Raw genomic sequence first — 17006 nt, 5'->3', positions numbered from 1 at the left:
ATTTTAAACCCAATCCTAACAAATCTTTTCAAGACATCCCACATTTTTTGGTTTATAAGCGACCAACTAACGAACGCAACATAATTATATTATGTTATATTAGGAGACAGGATTTTAACATTCATACACCAAAAGGTCTTAGTATGTGTTTTGATTTGAATTGAATGACCACCATGTGTTTTAAACTGTGTGGGATGAATCAGATTCATTTTACTCTTTGAGCTTTTGCATTTTTGTTGTTGTTGTATCACAACAACACCTATAGAGTCATAAACTTAACACAGTGTTCTCAATCTTCAGATAAACAGTATGAGTCTGTCTGCCTTGTATTTTATTGCCACCAAGTGGAGCGGTCAGGACATTGCAGGAAATACTTTCAGATGTGTTTGATTCATTCAGGGGCGGTTCTGCAAAAAGCCAAACATCAGAATTCTATAGCCATCGTGTGGAGGGAAGAACGTATTGATGCATTTGGGGAACTTGATCCAGAACTCACTTACATTTTGGGACACTGAATTATAAAAATGTAATTATATATATATATATGACCCACAACACAATACATACAGGTCATATTACACAAGCTTTGAACTTGTCGTCTGGCGTCACCGTCTGCGTCCTGTCACAGAACATTTGTTAGTATAATCTCAGATTTTATTTTATGGTTTGTAAAAGAAGACGCTTCTCAGTTCAACATACAGTTTGGACGTACGGATTTGCATCTGTTTTACATTCTTATTAATACCCAATGAGATCATGGAAAAAAGGTTTCAGACATCCATGCTTCATTTAAGCGGACACAAATTCAATTTGGAGAAAGTAAATACTGCTAACAAATATATATCTTCACTTTAAAAAAAGTCTAAGTAAGTTTCTTTCAAAGGCAGATCACTGTAGATCAAACAGGAGTAAATACTTCTTTTTGGGGACTATTTTTAGACATGGATTAATACATATTTGGTGCATTCCTGAGCATCATTTACAGCAGCAATGCTGTAAATGATTGCTCACTTTTATGGTTTTCGTACAAAAACATCGCCGCCACTCAGCCGCTTCTAAGCTGGCAGACAGCTTAGTGAGTTTAATTTTGTTTTTGCCTGCATAAATCGTTTGTTTTTGAGTTTGAATGACGTGTGTTCATGACGACCTTACAGGCCACCGGTGTCTAGACGGGGGTTTAGACAATTGTGGGTTGTATTCATTCAATCACACAACACAGCAGTGATCGTTGCAGACACACCTGGAGGAGACCTGCGCTCTGCTGAGTGCACCTTTCTACTTAAATGTGTCATCTGCTACTAAAGTCAGTTATGGCACATCCTGTTTATACTTTATAGACCCGTCACACGACCTTTGATCTGTAACTGAGCCACTGCTGGCTTATGGTTCCAGGCATTGGCAGAACAACCACTCCTGCTTTATTAGCTAGATTACATTCAATTCTTCGGTTCAAGGCCTGGCGATCTAATGTGTTCTTCTTCATGGCCTTTAGTCAAGCGCACTGAACGACGCCATGTTTGCAGTGCGATGCAGAGCTGCAGCATTCCGCCGAGTCAGGCTGAGGTTTCTGTGTGTTTCAGGTGTGTCGTGGAACAATGTTAACCATTGGACTTAAAACACCCCACCCCTGAGGCAAACACACTCCTTCCCTGTGTGAGAGAGCTGCTACTGTGTGTTCCCGTGATCTCATAAGCACACACACACAAATGTCACATGCCGCAACTTGTGAGCGTTATTGATACTGCAACTAATAGTGGGGTGTGCTTGCAAGTGCTGCTGTGTTGAGATCAGGTCGTTACAGTAAATCGTTGCTGGGCTCAGGAGAGGGAGGGTTCGGGCTGATGAGTAACCGTGTTGACGTTACATTTTTACTGCTCCACGGTCAGCCCTGGAATGTGTTCATGCTCATTCATACAGCAGGACAGTCACCTGCTCCGCCGTCACCGAGGACAGAAGTGTGACTTCCCCTCAGAGAAGTAAGTGTGACAAATATTCAACAAGAGCTAAAGAAATATCTCTCTCTCTGTTTATTTACTTCAGGGACTTCCTGTATTTCATAATTCCAATGATTTGATTACTTAATGAAACAGATATAATATGCTAATCAGGGAGTTGTCGAGGGGAGTTGTTTCCTACTGTTTCCTGAATTTGTGCTAAGCTAACCGGCTGAGAATGGTATCAACCTTCTCTTCTAACTTTCACCAAGCGTCTGAGTCAGCAGGTATCCTGTTTGAGAGTCACCCTTGAGCAAGGCAGTGAATGATTGTTAACTTCTATCGTAACTTTCCTGTAGCCGAGTCGGACCTCTTTTTCACGGTTCCACCGGCTCTTCATTCCTTCAAACTTTGCCCAGTTCGTGTTTACTAGATGAGACTAGAATACTTATTTTATGGAACTATTGGAAGAGAAGTTCTGTTATTTCAATTTACAGTTAAGTTAAGTTTCATGCGTGCAACCTTCATTCAGTGCAGCATGATTTATTTTCATGGCAAGCAATAATAATGACATCATTTCTGACTTTGGTGTAACTGTTAAGAGTTCTTTCCGTTGGTAAAAGGGTGTTGGTGTAATTATGTGGCCGTTTTCTGGAGGGTGTGTCTGGTGTGTGTATTTATCTGAGAAAACAATGGCTAATATACCGAGCAGTACAAACAGTGCAGGGTGTATAAATCCTGAATTTCAAGACGTGCACAGTTGTGTAAATTGTACCTATAGATGTTAAATAAACACCTAGACGGTAGCTAACTGTGCTTTTACTCTCAGAGCGTTTACGTTTTATGTGTCATTATGGAAGTTCAGTTCTCTTTCTACCCGTTTGTGTTTGTTCTGTAGGTATAAAGCTTTGCGTGCACTTCCTCTATCAAACCTCTCCCTGAGCAACTGATCACCTAACTTCCTTCTTTTACAATTTTTATTGTTTTACAGACAATGGCCTCCCTGGGTAACATGCTGCCACAAAAGCAGTTCCAGTGCACCATCTGTCAGCAGGTGTTCACCGACCCGGTCACCACGCCCTGCGGACACAACTTCTGCCAGGCCTGCATCCAGAACGTGTGGGACAGCAGTGAGGTCTGCCAGTGCCCCACCTGTGACAGAGCATTCACCTCCCGGCCCGAAATAAGCGTCAACGCGGCCTTCAAAGAGCTGGCGGACACATTCAGGCAGGTTACAGTGTGTTCGACGGCTTCGCCGCTGTGTTCGGCCAAACCGGGCGAGGTGGCGTGCGACGTCTGCGCCGCGACCTCGCTGCAGCTGAGGGCCCTGAAGTCCTGCCTGGTGTGCCTGACCTCGTACTGCGAGGCCCACCTGGAGCCCCACCGGAGAGTCGCCACCTTGAAGATCCACAAGCTCATCGAGCCGACGACCAACCTGCAGGACAGGTTGTGCAAGAAGCACGAGAGGCTGCTGGAGATGTTCTGCAGGGACGAGCAGAAGTGCGTGTGCCGGTTCTGCACCGAGACGCAGCACAAAGGTCACCAGGCCGTTACGATAGAAGACGAGTGCCAGAAAAGGAAGGTATGCAGTATAATCTATATTATAAGGGTTTAGACCAGGGTGGAGGATGTGCGCCACTGAACGAAGCCTCTGTGGCTGCGTTGGCCTTCTTTGTCAGTTTGGCAAACAGAGACTGTTGTCTTGAAAGCGTTGTTTTCAGCCTTCGTAACCTCCTGTTTGCAGACCGCTACCAACCGGAAAGTCCCTTTAAAAGTGTTTGTGGACTTTGGTGACGTGGCGCTCAACGTAACATCTTTTACCGCAAATGACGCACATTTGTCGTTCACATTTGTGGGAAAAAAACACCAATTCCTCATGAAAACAGTATATAGTCAGACACTGTAATCTCCATCTTTGGTGGTTGGTCATTTGCTAGTTAGTAGGCAGCAAACTTGCAATCTGCCAACTGAAGGTTTCAATGTATGTTCTGCTGGTTTAGGTCCAAATAAAGAAGAAAGAGGCGGATTTCCAGCAGATGATTCAGGAACGACTGAAGAAAGTGGAGGAGATCAAAAGCTGTCTGAAGCTCAGCAACGTGAGTCCTATAATGGAAATGTTGATCACTGACACAAAGAGTTTGGACTGTTTGTCACCCCAGGAAAAAAAAGACCAATTTAACCCAAAAGCAGCAGCTTCTTTGGACCAGAATGCAATGCAACTACAACGTTTTGGTGTCTGATTAGTCTTTTAACACTTGAATCTAATACTCAAACGAGACTTAAACGTATTTAACACAAGACTGAATCCCTGATTACCAATTCAAAACAAAAGGCATTTTGGGAAATGTAGGAAATCCCAAACAGCTACGGAGCCCAGATGCACACAACGAAGGTTAAAGGTTGTTGTTTTTTGTGTCCCCGTCCAGACGAGTGCAGAGAAGGAGACGAAGGAGAGCGACCGTCTCTTCTCATCTCTCATTCGCTCAGTCGAGGAGAGACAAACCGAAGTCAACGCGGAGATCAAGGAGAAGCAGAGAGCCGCGGAGAGGAGGGCAGAGGAGCTCGTCGACGAGCTGCAGCAGGAAATCAATGAGCTGCAGAGGAGAAGCGCTGAGCTGGAGGACTTGAGAGACAGCGAGGACCATCTGAACGTCTTACAGGTTACAATCAACCCTTGAACTGTGGTGAAAACAAGGGTTTTCAAAAAAGAAAATGGCAACCCTGAAGCACTTGAATTTCACTATAAACAGCGTACCCCAGCTTTAGAGATAAAAAGGCAGAAAGTTTATCCTGTTTGGCTTTTTTAGTACAAAAATATCTAAAAATCTTACCTCAATCACACTCCTTTAAAATCAATGCACTACTCAAATTCACGCAGTAATATTTAAATACCTCCTTCACCGTGTCTCCCTCTGGTAGAAGTCTCCCTCTCTCATGTCACCTCCTCCCACCAGAGAGTGGACGGAGATCACCGTGAACCCTGAACTCTGTGTGGGGGCGGTGAGGGGGGCGCTGTTCAAACTGGGCGTCGCCCTGAAGAATGAGTTGAAGGGCCTGAAGAGAGAAGGTAACGTGAAATGGAAAAAAGCCCCGTCTCGGTAGAGCATGGCACATAATGCAGTAAAACTTACGACACCTTTTAATTCAGCTTTCTTTAATTAAAGTTTCATGTTTTTTCAACTTAAAATATCTCATTGCAACCACTAAGACTTTTATTTTCCTGACAGAGATGAAGAAGATTCAGAAATATGCAGGTAAGACCTCCCTCAACATAATCACGTAGTTTCACTTGTGGTTGTGTCATAGGAAGGTGGATCAATCTATATTTTGAGTGACTGGACTAGTGATCTTTAGCAGTAGAAGTGGACATAGAAGAGGTGTTTTTTTGCAGTAGATCTTGTATTATGTCTGCCCAGAGAAAATCAAATATACCCACATTTATGACCAATTATCTTGAAATCGATATTGTGACGATATTGTATGAATGACTATTGGTGCTTTTACAAAATACTTACAGAAGAAGATTTATTTATCAATAAATCAGTAAAGGCAAATAATAGAACAGAACGGTTTGTTCATCACTTTACTGTAATGCAGCCTTTAAAACAAGGAAAAGAAACACTTGTGCCATATTACGATATTTTAAAATCTAAGACGATATCTAGTCTTGTATCATGATATAGATATAATATCGATACATTTCCCAGCCTATTATATATAAATTTAACTACATTTTATCTCCCCAGTTGATGTGGTTTTAGACCCGGACACTGCCCATCCAAACATCGTCCTGTCAGCTGACGGAAAGCAGGCGGGCCGCGGCGAGCTGCTGCACATCGTGCCCGACAACCCCCAACGCTTCGACCCCGTCATCTGCGTCCTGGCCAAGAAAGGCTTCCTGTCCGGGAGGTTCTACTTCCAGGTCAGGGTCTTGATTGATGATGTGGATTGATTGGAGAACTGGTGCTCAGAATCAACTTCAAAGTGTTTCAGAAAACCCTCATATACTGCAGTTTCATATTCTCTCGCATTGTCGTTCAGGTTGCGGTGGGGACGAAGACCTTCTGGGACCTGGGCGTGGTCAAGGAGTCCGTCAACAGGAAGGGGATGATCACCTCCAAGCCGGAGAACGGCTATTGGACAGTGCGGCTGAGGGCCGGGGAAGAGTACCGCGCTCTGGACTCCCCCTCGGTCCTTCTTTCCCTCAAGGACAAGCTGCAGGTGGTCGGAGTGTTTACGGATTACGAGGAGGGGACCGTGTCGTTCTTTGACGCGGAGGCCAGGTCGCACATCTACACCTTCACCGGGTGCTCGTTCCCGGGGAGGATCTTCCCCTTCTTCAGCCCGGGTGTTTTCGATGAAGGGAAAAATACAGCGGCGTTGGTTATCTCAGATGTTAATCACCTTTAACCCGATCACGAGACGTAGACTTGAGGATGAGCGTTTGACCGCGTTCTGATGCTGGAAGAAAGATTTGGACTTGCAGAACTGATTCAGTATTTGATAATAAGTCTTGTCTTCTCTGTATCTGAGTCTCTACTGAGCACACACCAGCAGTTCTCAAAGGTTATAATTCCCCACACCCTCAACACAAGGCATCACACCCTTGAACCTTTAGCTCAGCCCGTAGAGTTCCCGGCACAAAGTACAGGTGTGATGATTGATTTAAATCTGCCATTTGGCATTATGGTGTACGTGGTGGCATGAGGTGGTGTTTGTGCCCAAATGTGTCTTTAAATTACAAAAAACTCAGCCCCCCTGAGACCTTTGAACAATGCATAATAATACAACAACAAAAAACCAGTATGACATATTAGCATATTTAACATTACATTACATTGACATTACATAGACAATGTCACATTTCTGATTACAGCTTTAACCGTAATGATCAAAAATGTTCTGAGAATGACGTCGACCAGCGTGTTTCAATCTGTGTTTCTGTGGTGATTTGTTTACAAAATAAAGAAACTAGTTTTACCCTGGACCCAGAAACCTTCTCTGTTTTGCAAAAATCTTTGCATCAGTTCAGACCGACCGGCCATGTTTCCATGTGCTTTGCATTCTTAGAGGAGATGCGCCAAACCATGCAGGGAGGATAAGGACGGACACATTCAGTAAGACACTTTAACAAACACTACTCTACTCTACTATGACTAAATCAGTGACACAAAACTAACAGCTTCAGGAGCCTCCACAGCTGTTTAGAACGAATCCAGCTCCTCTTGGCGTCCTTTTACCTTTTGCACGGCATCTTTACACCAAATAAAGTTAGTACTAGTTGTAAACGTAACTTAAGCTACGGATAACGTCATGTGACTCACTGGTGTAGCATTGAAATAACATAGTCAGTCATAATCACTGAATTTTTATAGTTTTTCACAGGCCGCTAACGTTGGCCTTCTCAGTAAAAGTCCTGTACTTGTTTGACCCAGGGAGTATAGCCAGGCTCATGACTAACGTGTTAGCAAACGGATGCCTTTTTACGGTGTATTTTTACAGTGTGTTTTAATATCTTATCTTTTATATCCGTTGTTAAAATGCTAATATTGATTAGAGCAGCATTTAACTGTCTGCTGATGCATTTTGTTTGACAGCAGGTTGCTTATATACAAAACTCTACTTTTCTCAGAATCAAAGAGAGCTGGCTGAAAGAAAAAAAGTGGATTTTTGCATCATCGTGTGAATTAGCAGTGAGGAGATTAGATTGGCTGATGTCTTGAGGAAGAAAAACAGGCAGGCCTCCTGTTTTGAATATTCAAGATGTGTTGTTTTAAAATGCAGAATCAAGATGCAAAAGACAAGAGACGAGTAGTTGGGTTCTCTTGTTAGAGAGATTCTTCTTTCTCCATCACAGGTGAGTTGTATAATCCTCACAATAATATAATATTCATGGTGGCTTGAATTACCGTTTTAACTTAATTTGTCTGGAATATACATATTTATATTTTTGTTCATAGGTTGTTTTGTTCTCTTGTAGAAACTGAAGACCATGGAGAGGAGGTTGTTTGTCATTCTAGTACTCTCAGGTGAGGTCGTGATGAGCATCAACAATATGCTCTTCTTAATCTTTACCAACATTTCAGATGACTAAGCAAATAAACTGTGAGCTCTAATGCCTCTACTTTGCATGGTGCATTGGTTACTCAAATACGGTACAATTTTGGGGTATCGTACTTTACTCAAGGGACACTTATTTATTTATTTCAACCCTTGTCCACAGGTCTGTGCCACTTCACATCCTCTCTGTATCGTCGTCAGTACAACTTCATCGAAGAAGCCAAAACTTGGCTCGATGCCCGGCAATACTGTAGAGACAAATACACGGACTTGGCCACCATCGACAATGAGGAGGACCTGCAGAAACTACCCGGTCTGATTGAGTCCGAGGTCTCATACGTCTTCTTAGGTTTGTACAGAATCTGGGGTTGGTCGCTGTCGGACGCCGACGACTACAAAGAGGGAGAAAAGGCCTACTGGAAGTGGACAAGTGGTGAACCTTTGGCAAAACAACATCATTGTGGGAGCATTGGAGGGACTGGGGAGTGGTTTGCTACGAACTGCAGCCACAGTTTGAACTTCTCCTGCTACGACGGTACGAATGTGATTATAATGTTGTATTGGTGATGCTCTGGCGTGTTTAGGTATACTAACATTATTGTGGACAGCATGACAACCAATTAAATTAATTTAATTTTGTATTGGCCAAGCTTGAAGTAAGTTATTGTCTCTTGTGGATAAGCGAACCTCCCTAAATGAAAGCATCAAATGTTTCAAATGTTCAACTAACTGAATATTTTCTCTGCGTTTTGCAGGATCCAGAACTGATCCCTCTGACAGGTTCTCTCTGGGGAACGGCACCATGACCTGGCTCAATGCTCAGACCTACTGCAGGGATCGGCACACGGACCTGGCCAGAGTGAGGAACCAGCTTGAGAATCAGGAGCTGCAGGTGATGGTGAAGGAGGACCCGGTCTGGATCGGGCTGATGGGGACGTCCTGGGCGTGGTCCGATGGGGGCGAACACTCATTCACACCCTGGAGGCCGCTGAGGCCCTCGTCGATCGGCGACTGTGCCGTACTCGAGGTCAACAGCGAACCTCTCGGAGTGATCGACTGGGATTGTGCTGAGAAACTGCCCTTTTTCTGCTACTCTGGTAAACGTTTCCTTCAACCACACCCTATGATGTTTACTGTAGCACTACACATCACAAGGCCTTTTGAAAGCAATCAGGAAGGACCCCTCAGAGTGCACTGTCACTCGTATACCGTGGACGCAGGCAGGCTGTGTTTAACACCTTTTTGTGGTCAGAGCTATAGATGAAAAGATGAATACCACTCTCATGCAAGGGCAGCCCAGTATCACGGCAGCTCATGAAATAAATATATCGTTCTCTCTTATATTCTGTCCAGATCCAATGAGGAAAGTGTTAGTGAGACTGAAGCTGACCGCTGACTCCTCCGTGGACATGACGGACCCTGCTGTGCTGCAGTCAATCTTGAAATGGGTGACGTATACGTTCAACCTTTGAGGAATTTCTGACAGCTCGTATGAAGTCATGAAATTGCACTTGATGTTCAACAGTCGTCCCAGATAGAGGCGATGTCGCCCTCTGACCCATGATGAAAAATATTCGCAATGTCACCTTTCATGTGTCTTTCCTGCTCCGCAGGTGGAAAGGAAGCTGAGCGATAAAGGAGCGACTAAAGATGTCAAACTGAGCTGGAGGAAGCTTCCGGAGAAGGAGGAAAACCTCAACGAAGAGCCCACAGAACCAATTGAAGTAGTGTGTGTTCCGTAATTCACACAATCCTTTCTGATGTTCTGATATCTGCATAATAGATACTTCTTATTTTGATATTATATAATGCCAGTTTTCTCTTAAACGTTCTGTTGCTCTCAGTTAATCTCTGCATATTCTGATTAATGCCAGTTTATATTAAGAGTTTATTGTGTCCATTGTGTTCATTTTGCTGTGATAAAACCATAGAATTTATAACTTTTTTATTCTTTTAAATGTCATATAAACATTTGTAGTGCTTTACACAATAAAATGTATAAAGATTATTATACGTATGTGTGTGTGTGTGTGTGTGTGTGTGTGTGTGTGTGTGTGTGTGAGACAAATATATATACGTAATATCGTAATTTAACAAATTGCTTGCTGCTATATTAATGTCCAGAATGTGAAATACAGCTCTTTAAATCTACTGCTGTAAAATAAGAGCTCAAATGTTTTAAGATTGGAACACTGGAGGCCGTAAAATACCCGTGAAAAGGTATTAAACCTCCACTAGAGGACGATGTGTATTAGTATTGGAACGCGGCCCTGACTTTCTGACCTCTCAACGGCCCAACGGGGCCCGTGGACCCGCCCATCGACCAACCGACCAGCTCATTGGTCGAGCGCGCTTGTCCGTCACAGCCGTGACTCAGATCCCCCCAGTCACGTGACAAGATGTTTTCGTTATTTCACTTCCGCCCTCAGCGTTCTCACCGCCCGTGTGTCATGTGGATGTCAGAAAGCCGACCTGACTTGACAGGCTATTAAGGGTTGAAATCTCCGCAGCGACGCCATCAAAACATCCCAGGATTACCTTCTTCTTCGGCTCTGGTTGCGGCCGCGGTGTGGTGGTGGTAGATGGACGGTGAACGGTCTCCGCTGCTGGCCGAGCAGCACGACGTCTCTCCCGGCGGCAGCTTGCATGGATATCCGTCAAGTATGTCAGCTGTTTGCGTTTCTAGCTAGCTAGCACGACACATCACCTGTCACACGTTTTATCTGTTGTTAATAAAGTTTAGCGACGTGTTTTTAGGCTGTCACACTGCAGTGACAGCGAAGCCAAATATATATTATATTATACTTTATGTATTATATTATATACACTAAGCAGTGGTGGAAGAAGCTGCAAAAGCAAGGAAACAATAACAGAAATAATATAATAAAATAAAATACGATAAAAATAAATAATACAATTATATATATTTAGTAAAATAAATAAAAATGAAACAGAAAAGCACGACATAAAATCCAGTCTGTAAAAATGTGTTTTAAGAAGTGATTTAAAATTCTGCGAGCCTTATCTTATATGTAAGTATTATGAGCAGATTATACTCGAAGTGCAACGTTCCCTGGTATTGTTTTAATATTGTATGTGAAGTTACTGCTGCTTATGTTGCATTGTACTGCTGCAGACTTACACTTCATCCTCCAGTTTATCAGAAACATTCAAATAATAATCACATTTGAAAAGAGGAAGGGTACGAAAAAGTATCTGATAAGTAAAAAAAAAAGTACAATATGTCCCTCTGAGATGAAGCATATAGTTGCTCAAGATAAGTCAAATAATGAGTGTAGAACTATAGTGTCGTTCCCGCTCTGCAGTAAGTAATGTGAGGCTGAGCTCTTCTTGTGTCGTTTCTTAAATCTTCTGTTTCACACCCGTTCTCCTTCCCTTCCTGTGTTACACTCGATAAAGTTTGGCCTTCGGGTGTGTCACACACTGATAACTGATATCATTGATACACACTATTTGCTGAGCAATACATGACTCGGTGTAAGTTGTGAGTATATCAGCTGTGATGAGGTTCCTGCACAAAACCCTGGATCTTGTTTACTTATTCTTTGTCTCAGACTACAGCGAGGCGTCTTCAGCCACGTGGACTCTTTGTGTTGGTATTCATGTGTAACTAAACTGTCTCCTCCAGGTCTGGCTCCGTTGCCCAGCTCGGTGGCCCCCGGTGAGCCTCCGCCTCCTTACTCGCCGCAGGGCAGCCCGGACAGCGGCAGCGCTCCGGTCATCAGCTGCCGGGTCTGCCAGAGCGCCATATCGGTGGAGGGCAAGACGCACCAGCACGTGGTGAAGTGCAGCATCTGCAACGAAGCCACGGTGAGCCACACAGAGGAGGACGAGCCGGGGTCGTATCCAATCTCCCCCATCCCATAAACACAACACCCGTCCTGATCCTAGCTCTCTGTCTCTCTCTGTCTGTCTGTTTGTCTCTCTCTGTCTCTCTCTCTCCGTCTCTCTCTCCGTCTCTCTCTCCGTCTCTCTCTCGTCTCTCTCTGTCTCTCTCTCTCTGTCTCTACGTCTCTCTCTCTCATCTCTCTCCGTCTCTCTCTCTCGCTCTCCGTCTCTACGTCTCTCTCTCCGTCTCTCTCTCTCATCTCTCTCTGTCTCTCTCTCCGTCTCTCTCTCTCGCTCTCCGTCTCTCTCTCCGTCTCTCTCTCTCCGTCTCTCTCTGTCTCTCTCTCTCTCCGTCTCTCTCTCCGTCTCTCTCTGTTTCTCTCTCTCTCTCTGTCTCTCGCTCTCCGTCTCTCCGTCTCTGTCTCTGTCTCTCTCTGTCTCTCTCTCTGTCTCTCTCGCTATCGCTCTGTCTCTATCTCTCTTTCTGTGTTTTGATTCCTGTATTTTTTTGGTATTTTCTACGTGTGATATTCCTGTAATTTCTACGGTAGCGTAGCGATTGTTTGTATTATATGTTTATACATTCATTAAATATGTTTTTTATGTTATGTTTGTGCAGTTTAGTTTTCCATAGGAACGCACCATTTGTATCTGTTAGAATCTGAATTATTGAATAAACAGATTGGACTTTAGTTAGCTCTTCACCATGTTTTCACAGAGCTGAAAGCGTCTGAACGTTCACAACGACTGCAGTCAGGAACCATAAAACATCAGTGATTCACCAGCCAGACTCGTTTTTCCTGTCTCAGGAAGTCTTCCCGAGGGTTTCTGCTGATAAGCTGGAAACTGAACTGCTGAAAAACTATTTAAACTCCGTGATGGTTTTCACGTTTCCTTATTCTTCTCTCCTTCTTGTTTCTTCATCCGCACCTCTCCGCAGCCGATAAAGAACGCCCCCGTTGGAAAGAAGTACGTCCGCTGTCCGTGTAACTGTCTCCTGATCTGCAAAGTCACGTCGCAGAGGATCGCCTGTCCGCGACCGTACTGGTGAGACGCACAAAACACCGTGGGCTTAAGTTTCATCAGACTAAATCTAGGTGGAGCAGCAACAAAGGGGCGCGGTCGCCCACATTAGGTAATAATGACGTTCTCGTGACGCTGGTTTGAAAGTGACAAAAACAACTCTGACGTACCAGCGCTAGATGTTCTGAATCATCACAGATCAGCTGGGTTGTCGTTATTATTGTATATCTTTGCTTTAAAGGTGTGATTATGTAACTTTTCGGATCCCTAAAACCAGAGAAATCTTTCGTTTTAATGTGTTTTTGGACGTCTGGATCTTGAGTTATCAGAGAAACAAACGTTAGCAGCTCGACTCGGAGCCCCTCCGGGACGTCCCGAGTCCACCGAGCAGCGTCGTAGAAACACCGATTTTTAAAGAAGAGAAGAAAACCTCCTGAATGATGAACACTGAAGGGGTAGAGCAATAAAGACTACAACTCCCATGATCCCTTGCTGCTTCACCACGTCGCCAAACTCCGTCTTTTGTTATTGTTTTGATTGAAAGACCGTTAGCGGCAGAAAATGACATATTACGCGTTTAAAAGTCTTCTAACACTAATTATAGAAATCCTTCTGCTTTCCTCACACTTCTCTTGTTTCTTATACAGTTAAAGTGGAAGTCTTGGTTGTTTTTTTAAAATTGCTCACGGTTTCTTTAACGTTTTTATTTGTTCTGCCAGTAAACGCGTCATAAACCTGGGACCGGTTCATATCGGCAGAGAGAGTCCTGAACCGCAGCATCAGCCCGTCGGCATCAGGATCATCTGTGGGCACTGCTCCAATACATTCCTGGTAGGACACACACACACACACACACACACACACACACACTGATGACATTGATTATAACTGACGGTGCAACTTTCACTTCTTTTATTTTTTTTCTACGTAATTATTCGACGTTTCACTTCCCGTTTCTCTTCCAGTGGACAGAGTTTTCAGACCGGACCTTGGCCCGATGTCCACACTGCCGAAAAGTGTAAGAGCCTCAACTATTCCCCTTAAAAAAAAAACGGTCCCACCAACCGTCGCTCTGCTTCGACTCTTAAATCTGCCTTTTTATTTCCAGCTCTTCTATTGGTCGGCGGTACCCCAGGAGGAGGAGCCTACTGTGCTTCCTGCTGTTTGTTGTCCTCGTCGCCTCCACTGCAGGACTTGTGGTGCGTGTGAAGACATTTGAGTAACGATAGTTTGATAAATCAGTCAGAGGAACTCCTAAAATGCTTTTACGGTTTTCATAATTTCAAGTTTTGGGCTAGTTTTTGAGTGTGCTGTAAAGTAAATTGAGTGGCTCGGTGACTAGTGATAATCTGTGTGTTCAGGTTGGTACGTGGAATCCCGCCCAGAGCTCTAAAGGGATCTACGTCTCGTGGGTGCTGCTGATCCTGCTCGCTCTGTTCACCATGGCGAGAGCCATCTACTGGAGGTGTCTGAAAATCAGCGACCCCATATCCAACGTCACGTAAAGAGAGAGAGAGAGAGAGAGAGAGAGAGAGAGAGAGAGCGAGAGAAGGGGGGGAAGGAAGGAAAGGAAGGTAGGAAGGTAGGTAGGTGAGAGGGCAAGTGGATGAAGAGAAGGAGGGGAAAGAGTTGAGACACAGACGAGACAAAGAGAGAAGAAAAAGATGTTGAAAATCAAACTCCACATTACGGCGCCAATTGACCCTTTGCTAAGCTCCGCCCCCAACTTCTACTCCGTCAAGCTGTCCTAATTTTAAGAAATGCGAATAGGTGTTTTTCTGAGAGAAGCAGACGGAAGGGTCTGTTTGAAGGATGTTTCCTTACTCAGCACTGAAAACTGTTTCAACAGATGAAGATGGAAGCTACAGATCACAGTTTAAAAATTTTAGAAACGTGTCCTTTCAACTAAAAGTTTCACTATTTCGCAATATCTAACCATGACTAGCTCCAAATCCACAAAACCAACCTGAAAATGAAGACCTTTTTAAACGATAGCTGTCGGACCCTGGTCGGAGCTGGCTGATGCTACGCTATGATTGGCCGGTCTGCGTTAAAGGGGCGGAACTTAGCGAAGGGTCGACTGCCCGAAAATCTTCATTATAAGCGCGACATGTTTTTTTTTTTTTTGGGGGGGGGGGGGGGGGGTTGTTTGCACTGAGGTTAGATGAAGAAAAAAAAAAAGAGGGTAGTTTGAGATGAAGACGGACAAAGCTAGAGAAAGAAATAAGTTTTAAGTTATTTGTTTTTGACCTGGTAGTCTTATCAAATGTTGGTATAATATGTTGTTTCGAAGCCTGGTGCTGCTGTTAAATTCACAACAATATCACGTCAACAGGTTGTAATTTCTGTGAACTACAATTATATGAAATCTTAGTTTCCTCCAGAGAAATGCAACAACAGCAAATAAAAAAACAGTTAAGCCCTGCGAGGTGTTTTAGTTCGACGCTGTATAATCAAACCAAATGGGCGGGAAATCAATAATGAACCCGAATCACAGAGTACTGAGTACTGTGAGAAACACTATGTGCTTATTTCTTTGTTATTCTTTAGATGATTATTCTCTCTATACCAGAAAATAAAATATATATTTTTTTGTAATTAAATGTTGTTGGGGAAAGGCAAGTATTGGTTTGAGAGTTAAAAAAAATTAGAAAAGGTTGATGACCTCACATCTGTACGGTAAGCTTAGCTTAGCATGAAAACATGGAAACAAAAGGTAACGGCTCACTATTTAACATGTTGCATCTAATTTGTCTAAAACTGTAAGTGTAAAAATATCATAATATGCTTTTGGGGACATAATACAAGATAATACGATGAGGGAAATGTCAGGATGTACATGAATTAATTGGCATTAATTGAGAGTACGCAGCATTCAGATCATCTCATGGGGCATTTCATGTAATGTGCTTGTGTTTGAAAGTAATTCATATCAAAGAATTCTTCATATTCCGCTAAACTTTTAACTTAAAAAGTTCCGTTTCACCTGTTTGAGGCACTTTAAGGAATGACTTGAAGACTTCACACAGAACGGTTTATTTAAGCATCTTCTCTCTTTATTTTAAATTCACATCTGTCTTGCTTGAGTCAAACTGAATTTGCGCTGACACACCATTAAAAACCAGTCGTTGTCTCGTTCTCTGTTGAAGTGTAAATATTTGCGGATTTATTTCGGACTGTACAGAATTATCAGAGCTGTTGCTTCCCCCCTCTTGTGGCTGGTTGATGTAAGTACTCGCTGACTGTGAAACACGTTGCACTACGTTGTACTGATGTACTACTACTGTATGTTTTTGTCAATATTATTCCGGTGGCTGGATTTCCTTTTTTGTATATTGTGAAACAAAGTAATACTTTTAACAACGTCCTCTGACTCAAATGTCTCTTATTCTTAATTATGTGTATGACGAGTTTATTGCAATTTTTGTCAAATATTTTGTGTTTAATATTCACAATCTGCAAATCAAATTAGTACCAAGAAACAACCAGCAGTAGTGAAAGTGAAGGTTCTTACTTTTGAGTTCACGGTGGACCTTCTCAGTGAGTTTTAAACTTTAAATCTTTAACTTTAAATCAACTTAAATGTTGAAAAGTATTTGTATTTATATGCGACATTAGTAAGCCCTATTTTGTCCACCTTTACAACTTAAATATAATTTCTATCTTCGTTGCTAAATATGTACTAAAAAATGTTAAACTTTTCTTTCTACGTACTTACCACTTAAAACCACTAGAGGGCAGCATTCAGTCAGGCAGTGAGGGAGAGGACACCAACAGCAACCAAAACTATATTATCTTATAAAGTTTAAGATCTTTTGTCTATACATGTTCTGAATCCTATACTGATTCATAAATATAGTGAAACTATTTGATATTTATGTTTGTGCTCAGTTAGCGTGGCTCTAATTTAGCTCAATTTCAGTTTATCAGGAATCACAGACGTGGTATCAATCCTCAGGACTCGGATGATCCGGCGCAACTGATCCCTGAACATTTCCAGACGGAAACCTCCGGTTCTAAAAAGTGAGGCCACTGCAGAAGTGCGTTAAACTTGCATTCTGTCTAATGGCCAGCAGGGGGCGACTCCTCTGTTTGTATAGAAGCCTGTGAGTCCCTGAGTCTCTGGGGAGAGGTTTCTCA

At 43.1% G+C, this 17006-nt stretch overlaps 3 protein-coding genes across 3 annotated transcripts; all 3 read left to right on the top strand.

The window, feature by feature from the left end:
- The first annotated feature begins 1758 nt into the window (after window positions 1–1758).
- Window positions 1759–7049, top strand: LOC306714937 (E3 ubiquitin-protein ligase TRIM39-like). Its single transcript, XM_079185130.1, has 8 exons — window positions 1759–1976; window positions 2926–3516; window positions 3935–4030; window positions 4361–4594; window positions 4854–5001; window positions 5162–5188; window positions 5681–5856; window positions 5976–7049. Exons 2-8 carry the CDS (start codon window positions 2929–2931, stop codon window positions 6342–6344), a joined length of 1638 nt encoding a protein of 545 aa, XP_079041256.1. The 5' UTR covers window positions 1759–1976; window positions 2926–2928; the 3' UTR covers window positions 6345–7049.
- A 700-nt stretch (window positions 7050–7749) lies between these two features.
- On the top strand, window positions 7750–9969 carry LOC306714485 (putative C-type lectin domain family 20 member A). The gene is made up of 6 exons (XM_079184529.1): window positions 7750–7791; window positions 7915–7963; window positions 8158–8529; window positions 8750–9091; window positions 9348–9442; window positions 9608–9969. Exons 2-6 carry the CDS (start codon window positions 7927–7929, stop codon window positions 9734–9736), a joined length of 975 nt encoding a protein of 324 aa, XP_079040655.1. The 5' UTR covers window positions 7750–7791; window positions 7915–7926; the 3' UTR covers window positions 9737–9969.
- Window positions 9970–10428: 459 nt separating this feature from the next.
- LOC306714824 (type I phosphatidylinositol 4,5-bisphosphate 4-phosphatase-A-like) lies at window positions 10429–14972 on the top strand. Its single transcript, XM_079184967.1, has 7 exons — window positions 10429–10655; window positions 11644–11825; window positions 12784–12890; window positions 13586–13697; window positions 13832–13884; window positions 13975–14065; window positions 14228–14972. The coding sequence occupies exons 1-7, from the start codon at window positions 10577–10579 to the stop codon at window positions 14369–14371; spliced, it is 768 nt and encodes a 255-aa protein (XP_079041093.1). The 5' UTR covers window positions 10429–10576; the 3' UTR covers window positions 14372–14972.
- The last annotated feature ends 2034 nt before the right edge of the window (window positions 14973–17006 follow it).

This window comes from Pholis gunnellus, assembly GCF_910591455.1.
Source record: "Pholis gunnellus genome assembly, chromosome: 23".
Classification (NCBI taxonomy): domain Eukaryota; kingdom Metazoa; phylum Chordata; class Actinopteri; order Perciformes; family Pholidae; genus Pholis; species Pholis gunnellus.
The sequence above is the reverse complement of the archived record's forward strand: the minus strand, read 5'-3'. Positions and strand labels throughout refer to the sequence as shown.

Excerpts from the sequence above, each read along its gene's own strand:
- LOC306714937 (XM_079185130.1), top strand. The coding sequence starts at position 2,929 with ATGGCCTCCCTGGGTAACATGCTGCCACAAAAGCAGTTCCAGTGCACC. Across the intron at positions 4,595-4,853 it reads ACCATCTGAACGTCTTACAG|AAGTCTCCCTCTCTCATGTC; the intron begins GTTACAATCAAC and ends TCCCTCTGGTAG. Across the intron at positions 5,857-5,975 it reads CCGGGAGGTTCTACTTCCAG|GTTGCGGTGGGGACGAAGAC; the intron begins GTCAGGGTCTTG and ends ATTGTCGTTCAG.
- LOC306714485 (XM_079184529.1), top strand. The coding sequence starts at position 7,927 with ATGGAGAGGAGGTTGTTTGTCATTCTAGTACTCTCAG. Across the intron at positions 7,964-8,157 it reads TGTCATTCTAGTACTCTCAG|GTCTGTGCCACTTCACATCC; the intron begins GTGAGGTCGTGA and ends CCTTGTCCACAG. Across the intron at positions 9,443-9,607 it reads TGCAGTCAATCTTGAAATGG|GTGGAAAGGAAGCTGAGCGA; the intron begins GTGACGTATACG and ends CCTGCTCCGCAG.
- LOC306714824 (XM_079184967.1), top strand. The coding sequence starts at position 10,577 with ATGGACGGTGAACGGTCTCCGCTGCTGGCCGAGCAGCACGACGTCTCT. Across the intron at positions 10,656-11,643 it reads CTTGCATGGATATCCGTCAA|GTCTGGCTCCGTTGCCCAGC; the intron begins GTATGTCAGCTG and ends TGTCTCCTCCAG. Across the intron at positions 13,885-13,974 it reads TGTCCACACTGCCGAAAAGT|CTCTTCTATTGGTCGGCGGT; the intron begins GTAAGAGCCTCA and ends TTTTATTTCCAG.